The 9,490-nt window shown below is 37.4% G+C and overlaps 2 protein-coding genes across 3 annotated transcripts; one reads left to right on the top strand and one right to left on the bottom strand.

The window, feature by feature from the left end:
* Positions 1 to 1,911: 1,911 nt before the first annotated feature.
* Positions 1,912 to 6,239, bottom strand: cetn4 (centrin 4). The gene is made up of 5 exons (XM_060887099.1): positions 6,098 to 6,239; positions 5,022 to 5,177; positions 3,160 to 3,288; positions 2,495 to 2,632; positions 1,912 to 2,201 (listed from the first exon to the last, which is right to left on the bottom strand). Exons 1-5 carry the CDS (start codon positions 6,098 to 6,100, stop codon positions 2,112 to 2,114), a joined length of 516 nt encoding a protein of 171 aa, XP_060743082.1. The 5' UTR covers positions 6,101 to 6,239; the 3' UTR covers positions 1,912 to 2,111.
* On the top strand, positions 6,151 to 9,419 carry bbs12 (Bardet-Biedl syndrome 12). Of its 2 annotated transcripts, none has more exons than XM_060887097.1 (2): positions 6,151 to 6,491; positions 7,098 to 9,419. In XM_060887097.1, exon 2 carries the CDS (start codon positions 7,128 to 7,130, stop codon positions 9,117 to 9,119), a length of 1,992 nt encoding a protein of 663 aa, XP_060743080.1. In that variant the 5' UTR covers positions 6,151 to 6,491; positions 7,098 to 7,127; the 3' UTR covers positions 9,120 to 9,419. The 2 variants fall into 2 exon arrangements, with proteins under 2 accessions (XP_060743080.1, XP_060743081.1); XM_060887098.1 differs by lacking the exon at positions 6,151 to 6,491 and adding an exon at positions 6,511 to 6,755.
* The last annotated feature ends 71 nt before the right edge of the window (positions 9,420 to 9,490 follow it).

The raw sequence follows: 9,490 nt of genomic DNA, 5'->3' as shown, positions 1-9,490 counted from the left end.
TTCATTTAGTAGTATTATTTTTAATCATTTCATGTTGAATCCATCAGTGTTGGGAAACATTTATATCCTCTAAAACATTGCATTGAACAGAGCCGGCGAATTCACATATTGCACAGGAACAAAATGTGATGATGTTCACTTTCAAATGTTACTAAGCATGACTACATTAAACATGGCAGTGTTTAAAGGACGGCTAAGAGATTGTTCTCAGAGTTCTTTCTAATTCTAATGTAATTTATGCGGCCTATCAGGGGTCATATCTGAGGCGATAATAAACAATTTAACAGGTTGACGTACATTATTTCATCATTTCACTGTTTCCTACTTTCCATTTTGAGTTTTTTTGGTTACTGAAACCGGTAAACAGCACTTTCACCCCACACTCCGCCAGCCCTCCAACGCTTCAGCATTTCGCTAAGGGCTTTTGGAAAATAAGCACCATGACAAAATTCCTGTTTATAAGTTAGATAGACATGAGTTCAGCAAGTATTTTTTTTGTTAAGAGAATTCGTCCTTATTTGTTAGGCCATAATGCCAAAATTAATTGTTCTTCAATGATTGTAGCATGCCAACGAACGTGCCTCACTGCTTCATCCTTGAATTTTTAAAGTTCAAAATCACTTTTACTGACATTAGTCATCTATATTGAGTCATTTCTTTAACACACAGTTGATTTTGCTTAAAGACACCGACTCATCTCGTTTTCACTGCTGGTGGTCTGCCACATGATGCATGTCTGTAAACTGACTAATCTTTAAAAGTCATATCTGCAGGACTTGAACAGTATATACACAAGTACCATGAACATGAATATAACATCTAGGACTTCAATGAACCATTTTCTTCTTATTATTACTGTTATTAACAACAACAACAACAACAACAACAACAATAATAATAAGGGATATTTCTTCCTTGGTTATTTGAACCCAGAAAGAAAAAGTCATAGGAAAAGGCACTAAGTAGATGCCCTTTTTTTAGTCATTTATTCAGCCATTATTTTAATTTTTTAATTAAATAATTAACATTTTTTTCAATCATTTTTTTAAATGGATGATGTTGATTCTGTAGCGATGTTAGCATTTCTATACTAACATTTACTGAGACTTGGTGGACGCTCCACATAATTTAATTGACATTTAAAAGAAGTAGTCGTGGGTGTCAGTTCTTTGTAACAGTATTTTTTTTTTTTCGTCTTATTAATTTCAAGAAACAGAGGCTGGTGGGAAAGTCTGGTGGGAGAACATCTGTAAATGTACTTCTAAACCGTTAAAAACAATTCATTAATGAGATAAAAATGGTAGAGGAGTAAATTGTGTAGGACATGCCGTTACTGGAACATGCTGTTGTGGTGATGGCAATAACGATGTTGTTGTTTGCATTCTTATAACGACATGACTTGTTTATTAACTCTTAACTTATTTATTAGACACTTCTTCAGAGGTAGAATCTAATTCAAGCACGCAGTTGAGCAGGTAAGGGTTAAGAGCTCAGTAGTAATTTACATAGTGTGATAAAAACTTATTTTCACACCAGAATCTAAAAAACTGAATCTTAAATGCTGACGCCTGTTGATTCCTGGCCCTCTCATAATAGACGACTAGATGGACTTTGTCATGATCTAAAGCGTTATTTGACTAATAATGGCTATAATAAAAGGCAAAAAAACTTTTATTTCATACATCTTAAGGTTGTTATTATTGAATATACAGTAATGGTATGAAGTTAGCTTTTAGATACAACAGCTCTAAAATGTTTGTACTGTTGAGCTGTTGAGACATCTAGAGCTTTTAGAGCCCTAAAGTTTTTTTAAGATATAATTTAGATGCATTATTTAGGTAACCCAGTAAACTTGACTGCCATTGGAGAAGTAGCATTATGCAGTTTATACCACAAAAAAAACCCAAACAATTTATTCAAAACAGTTTATTCAATATTGTACAAAATGTTTATAGATTAAATAATTTTCAAATCTTAAAAAATAAAAATTAGTTGCAAAAAGAGAAAAATCAAGTTCTTTGTTTCAGAGTGCCATGTTGATAAAATGATCTGAAAATGACACTGACAAAAAAATAGCAAGAGTGAGAAAAGTGGAGTACAAAGAAAACTATTTAATACAGGTTAGTCTTCTTCATTATCCTTAAGAACTCCTGTTCATTGATTTCTCCATCTCCGTCCCTGTCTGCTTCATCTATCATTTCCTGCAATGGAGATCACTGGGTTTATGAGGTGGAACAAAATTATAGACAAATCAGAAAAACATTTCCCTGAATCAGCTGTTAGTTCCTCCTGATGAATATCTGTGTGTGAACAGAATACACCAATCAGACCTCATCTAGGCAGCACTGAGTCAGCATGCAGTAGTACAGACATAATGAGTTCACCATGAACACAGGAACATGAATACCTGGTGGTGTTGTTTGTCTGCACAGGTGTGCAAAACAGCTTATACATTCAATACTGTTTGAAAAGGTTGTCATATGCCCATATTCACCTGTAATTCCTCATCTGTCAGGTTTTCACCAAGCTCCTTTGCGACTCGTTTGAGATTTTTGAAGGAAATTTTGCCTGTTCCATCATCATCAAACAGTCTAAAGGCTTTCATGATTTCTTCCTTTGAATCTTTCTCATTCTGTGTTGAAAAATCATAAAATTGGTCATAAAAATTTGCTGAAAAAGGTCTTAGTCTCTAATCTAATGTCTGTAATCTAAAGTCCCTAATTCCTGTTTATGTAAAGAATTGTACTTAGTGTCTCATGTATACCTGACAGACCATTTCAGCCTAGTGGTTAGAGTTACTACTGCTACCACTCCAATGTTTATGTTCCAACTTTGTACGGTATCTTTTTCTAGACTAGCAGCAACACTTTGAAATCAACTACAACCACGAGTGTGTTATAGTCTACTGTATCAAAAAGAAGAACTAAAGTCCAGTACCAGCAAAACTGACAGAATCAGTATTTAGTTATATGTAATTCATTAACAAGGGCAGTCTCAGTACTGTGGTGGGATTGGAAACCTGACAGAAATATGTTTGTTTACGTTCAGAAATTATTTGATGTTGTTGTTTCTAAGTTTATTTTTAACGACTATATTATTACATGAGTATTGTGAGTATTTTCTCATACATGATGTTTCTGATGTTTCTTTCTTTTTTACCATTTTTTGTGTCATCATGGACAGAAAGTCATTGAAGTCGATAGTGCCAGAGCCTTCTTTATCAATGTCAGCAATCATCTTCTTAATTTCCTCTTTCTTTGGCTCAAAACCAAGAGCACGCATAGCAACCTGAATGAAGTGAGGAAATACAAATCACTAATTACAATCAGTTAAATGAAATAGAGAAAAAAATAGAGATAAGTACTGAATAATACACCTAGTCATTGTGTTAAATATATACAGGATGTTTGGTCACATTTTAACTTAAACTGTAAGTCATGATTGACTTAATGAATAAAAAAATAAATAAACATTTTTAATCTTAGATCCTCTAACTTATATATAAAAGGCATATTGGTGGTGGATCTCAGCACAACAATGACATTGACATGGTAGAAACATGTCATCTTGGTGTAACTGTATTAGGCAACTTACTGTTACTTTATTGAGTTATACACATTGCTGATAAAATATTTGAACAGTGATTGTTGCTACAAGGTAGGTGAAGCTAATAACTTGATAACTGCATAATTACCACTCTAAAATGAATATACCAACAATTTCAATATTTTAATATTTCAATATTAAGGTGATCATTTATTCATCATTATTAACTGCTTTATCCTGTTCAGGGTCATAATGCATCCATTCCATGTAGACAGGCTTCAGGAGCACATTCCCTTACACCTAAGGGAACTTTAATGAAGCCAATCCACTTAGTATCCTGGAGAAAACAGGGACCCTCGAACTGTGAGGTGGCAAAACTATTCACTAAATTGCCAAACAACTTTTGACAGGATGTCAATGTTTGTGGCTATAAAAGGATTTACAGTTGCATTTATGGCATTTGGAAGATCGACTTGGATTTATCTAATTTATACAACTGAGCAGTTAAGGGTTTTGCTCAAAAGCCCAGGAGTGGCAACTTGTTGTAACTGGGATTTGAATTTATATCCCTTCCTTCAGTAATCTATTGCCTTTACCACCAAGGTACCATTTACCTTTAAAGACAGTGCCTTTTCTACTCTTGATACCATTTGAAAATCCAAACAACTTAAACAAGAACTCTGGACCATGAGAAGTCTGGCTCCTCCCAAAGAGCAATTTTCGTCTTTCAGGAAGGAGGTCAGAAAAAAACTCCAAAGGATAAATGAACTCTAGTCTGAAAGTTTCAACTGAACCCTAAGACAACAGCTTTGTCTGGTACTGGTGAGTAAGATGATGGCATCAAATACAAAAATATGTAAAGCCACTTTTGACAACATCGACATGGCCTCTGCAAAAGGAATAAGTCCCTACAGCAGCATTAAAAAGTCAAACTGATGTTTACTTAAAGTTGCTCCGTTTGAATTTATTCTCTTCTGGCAAGGTAAGATTCTGACTTTTGTGTGCTAGTTGCTTGACTCAGTTGGATAAAGAGTTGTGTGAATATATGCTTTAATAACTTCCAGCAGAGTATTTAAACAGATGGTATTCATAGTCAGTGACCAAGTAAGCATTAAAGTATTGATGGAAACTTCAAAACCATCACAAATCCCTGAATTAAATAAACTAGTATAAAATTGTGGGCTGAAATGAAAAAGCATATTTGAGTAAGGAGGCTCTTAGGCCTGACTGAGTTACCCCAGTTCTGTCAGGAGGAATGACTAAAAATTCTGTCAGAGTATTGTGATTAGCTTGTAGCAGACTGCCTCAAAAATCTGACTCAAGTTAATAATTTACAAGGCAATCCCACCAAATGCTAACAAACTGTGTTTACTCTTCTCCCAATGAAAAGTCTGATATAGTAAATAAAATCTGATAATAAAAAAAAATAAATAAAAGCTTTGGCTCTATGACGCCTTCAGTGTGTATTGTCTTACTTTAAGCTCTTTAACATCAATAGTACCAGAACCGTCGGTGTCGAACAGATCGAAGGCCTCTCGGATCTCCTGCTTCTGTTCCTCGGTCAGCTCCTGTTTAGGAGCAGCTTTCTTCCGGTGAGTTGTGGCTCCACTGGGTTTTCTGAAACTAGATGCCTAAAAACGAGAAAAGATTAAAAATGTCCTCAACAAAACTGTCATTGTTGTACGACATTAAATATTGACAGTATTAAGTATGTTTAAACGTTTGTATTAAGAGCTTATTATTCAAAAGCAGCGTATGCATATTATCACTGAATAAGAAGTTAAAAGACAAGACACTTCATCAACACATGAAGGTAAATTCAAGTGATTTGCAACATTAAACATACAAACAAGCTATGACTATATTTACATTTTCCTGATTCCTGAAACTTATTAGGAGCCTTGATTTGAATTGAACATACAGTATTTACACTGGTCGGTTCTGTTTTTGTGTGTTGTCTTGTATTTTCTGTTTGCACTGCCTTTTGTCCTGCACTGTCTTTCTGTCTTAATGTCTTTTGTCCTGCACTGCCTTTTTTGTCTTCTTGTCTTTTGTCCTGCACTGTCTTTTTTGTTTTCTTATCTTTTGCCCTGTACTGTCTTTCTGTCTTTTGTCCTGCACTGTCTTTCTGTCTTGTTGTCTTTTGTCCTGCACTGTCTTTCTATCTTCTTGTCTTCTGTCTTGTCCTGCACTGTTTGCACCAGGTTGCACAGATGCATTTTATGTATCTAAGACTAACTTACTAAGTCCTTTACTCTGTAGCACCCTGATCCCGGAGAAACGTTGTCTCATTTCACTGTGTATTCAACAGCTATGATGTGTAATTTCACTGCTAGCTAGCTGACTGACTGGTTTACCTAACTATTTTTTTCACTAGTTAAATACCCTAGATACTCTAGTTTTAGCTAGCTGGTTAGAGAAGGAGGAAACGATGCTCTTCCCGTTACTACAACAGCCAGCCGTTAGCTTCATGCTAACTAGCTAACAACAGTTCTCTATAATGTTTTCAGGTATGCGTATAAAATACTTTTTTTAGTTAAACAAGTCTTACCATCTCAGTCTCGACGTATGGAACTTTTTTAATCAATTTTGTAGAAACCAAAGCAAACCGAAAGTGTTAAACAGTTACACAAGGTAGGTAACGTTGTTTAGATAAGTAATGGTGTCAAACAACTTTTTTAAAGGGCGTGGCCATCTGCATGTTGACAACTGAAATGTCGAATAGAAATTCACGCTCGCGTTACTAACAGTTCATCTGACCAATAGTAAACATGTAGGTGGGACCTTTAGCTGGCGGTTAGCTATTGCGTGTTCGTTTAGACTCAGTTTCCTAGCAACGGGGGTGGTGTTTGTCGCTTAGGAGGCAACGCGCATGCGTAAACCTTGAACGGAACAGCAGTGTGGGATTTAGATGAGAAGGAGATTTAGATGTGTCTGCGGAGAAGGTTTGTGTTTTTAGCTTGATCGAAGATTAATAGCACATATTAGTCTTGTTTAAAGTTTGTTTAAAGTAATTACGAGATATTTGATCAAGCATGTGATAGCTTAGTGGTTATGGTGTTGGGCCACCAATCAGAAGGTTGTGAGTTCAATCCCAGGTCTACCAAGCTGCCTCTGTTGGGCTCCTATGCAAGACCCTTAATGCTCAGCTGTAAACATGAGATAATGTGTCTGTCTGGATATAAGGGCATCTGCTAAATGCTGGAAATGTAGGTAGTGAGATACTAACACTTTTGCTTTGACATGAGTTCTTTCTCCCAGTACTAAACAATGTATAGGTTTACTTAAAGATGGTGACCAAAAGTTGGTGACCAAAAATGATACCTAATGTTCTGAGGCTTAACTTAGTAAAATTCTATGTACTAAGACGGTCTTCGGCTGTAATCAGGCGTTAAAGTGGAGTTTTGTGGTTGAAGTATTTTATTATCTATACCATTCAATTCTTTACAATGTGCTCTCGACAATAATTATTATGAAAATTGTGATTGAAACAAGTTTTCAGTATTGGTTTGTGTACTGAAAATGTATATAACTTTCTGCTGTTGTTACAGATAGTAGAATCAGATCTCTTCACTCCACCAATGTCACTGCTGGGAAGTACAACGATAAACCAGGGCCGCCATATTGGGCTCCAACAACTGGAGGCCATGACAGCTGCAGCTCATACATTTTTGGGCCCTAGTAAACTCTACAAAATGATCCAAGATGAGGCAAGTGGTGAAGCAGTGCTGGTCTGCTCCTGTTATCATCTGCTGGAACATCTGGAGCTCAGTGGCTCTGTGGCTCAGCTTCTACGTGAGACCACTCGTGCTCACTGGGGGACAATGCATACAGGCACAGCCTCGCTTCTGTTCCTGGTTGGCACCTGGAGCAGGGTGGCACTGGAATGTCTTCACCAAGGCATTTCAATTCAGCACATAGTGTCTGGCATGTCAAAGGGGCTGCAAGTGTGTCTAGAGGCCTGTAAGCTGAGTGCTGTCAGTTTGGAGTCAGTTGTTTGTAAGGCTGGTCTACAGAAACAGCAACAGAGAGGTGGCAACTGTATGAATACTGAGGATGGCTTACTTTGGAAGCCTTCACTGAGTATAGGTGTGAGGAAATTAGCTCAGGACAATGATACAACCATAAATAGTGTGCCTACACTTTGTTTCCTCAAAAACCAGTATCCTGTAAAACATCATTTAAAACTCAAGCATAGCAGACACTTTAATTCTACCCCTATCACTGAGGAGGAGAGGACACCCAAAAGATCTGACATAGCACGTCTGGCTGAAGCCGTCTGTCATGGACGTGAGACGACCATGAGGTTAGTGATTGAAGCTAGCAGGATTCAGTGTAAATACAGCTGTGAAGATCAGAGACATAAAGCACTAGACATTGATAAACTGGTTACATGCTTGTTGCCAGGATTAACTGAGGAGAATGCGAGTGTACTCCGTGGATATGTGGTGTTGTTGTCTGCAGAACAGGCATTGCTAGTCAAGAATTTAGAAAAACGGACTTTAAATATCAGCCTGTTGCACGGGGACCTGACTGACAAACACAGACATGTAGGTTTCAACAGGCCAAGAAATGTTACATACGTTAGTAATTGCTCTGGTTTAACAGGAATCAGCCAGGAGGAAGAATGGATGGATGAGGCACTGAAAATACTTCTAAACCTCAAGGTAGATATTGTTCTTGTGAGTGGAGGCATCACTGGGCAGCTGAAGGATCACTGCCTCCATTATCACATCCTCATTCTTGAGCATGTACGAGTGTCTGTTTTGAATGATTTTGCTACAGGTACGGGTGCTCTTCCTGTGTCGTACATCACGCAGCTCAGTGAGCGATGCATCGGTTCCGGAGTCCACGTGAACACGCTCAGAGAGTATCACACTGAAGGAACAGAATGGACTGTGGTGAGTGTTGTTACTGATGGCACAGCTCTGGTCACTGTGCTCATTACGAGCTCCATTCATGCTAAACTCCAGAGCATGGAGGATCAGTTTTGGAGCTGTGCTTATCGTGTGCACCATGCACTTAAAGATGGAAAACTGCTGCCTGGAGCTGGAACCACAGAACTGATCTGTATCCATCAGCTCCATAATCATGGGAATATATCGCAACAAGAGGAGACAGGAGATGAGCTTGATGCAGCCAGAGCAGCAGCACCATTTGAGAAGGTAATTCTGCAGCTTATGGCAGAAAGCTGGATGAATTATGTGTCCACACTGATGGTGAACAATGGAAATTTTAAGTCCAAAACACAGGCATGGACATGTATAGCTCAGCAAATAAAGCAGTGGGAGTACAGAGGACCTCAGAATAATGAGATGACAGAAAATGTTCTGAAAATAAAGAACTACTTAGAAATTATGCACAGAGTTGGAGAAAGTGAGGAAGAAGAGCAGGACGAGGGGATAGTGGAGAAAGAAAGAGTAACAATTGGTGTGTATGATAATATGACAGTAAAATTTGAAGTTTGGAGGAGAGCTCTGGATCTGGTGTTTTTAATTCTTCAGACAGACACTGAAATCGTCACAGGAATAAATAACAGAGACGGACAATTCAGAGATTTTGTCATTCTGTAGTGTCGTTTCTTCTTTTAAATTTTTTTACATCTCACATTGCTTAATTAACACACCAATCCTGTCAGATAAAGACGTCACCAGTGGCTTTTCACGTCAGATGGTCCACTTCACTCATCTGCTGTGTTTCAGTTCAAGGCTGTTGCCTTTGCTGCTTCACATTTTGTTCCAAAGTCAATGTGTCTCTTCTATCAGGCAGATTTTAGCTTACTATACTCTGCAACTGTTAAGATTTTCTGCAGCTAATTTATATGGAACATTTGTATGGCAATATACAATACCTGTATGGCACTGCTATTTATGGATCACATTTTTTTGTTGTTTAAGACATTTCTATAAATTGATTTCTTTCAATAAATGTCCTTATTGTCTCA

This window comes from Tachysurus vachellii, chromosome 14 (assembly GCF_030014155.1).
Source record: "Tachysurus vachellii isolate PV-2020 chromosome 14, HZAU_Pvac_v1, whole genome shotgun sequence".
In the NCBI taxonomy this organism is placed as follows: Eukaryota; Metazoa; Chordata; class Actinopteri; order Siluriformes; family Bagridae; genus Tachysurus; species Tachysurus vachellii.
The sequence above is the reverse complement of the archived record's forward strand: the minus strand, read 5'-3'. Positions and strand labels throughout refer to the sequence as shown.

Excerpts from the sequence above, each read along its gene's own strand:
- cetn4 (XM_060887099.1), bottom strand. Across the intron at positions 2,633-3,159 it reads CCATGATGACACAAAAAATG|AATGAGAAAGATTCAAAGGA; the intron begins GTAAAAAAGAAA and ends TTTTCAACACAG. Across the intron at positions 2,202-2,494 it reads TGACAGATGAGGAATTACAG|GAAATGATAGATGAAGCAGA; the intron begins GTGAATATGGGC and ends TCTCCATTGCAG.
- bbs12 (XM_060887097.1), top strand. The coding sequence starts at position 7,128 with ATGTCACTGCTGGGAAGTACAACGATAAACCAGGGCCGCCATATTGGG.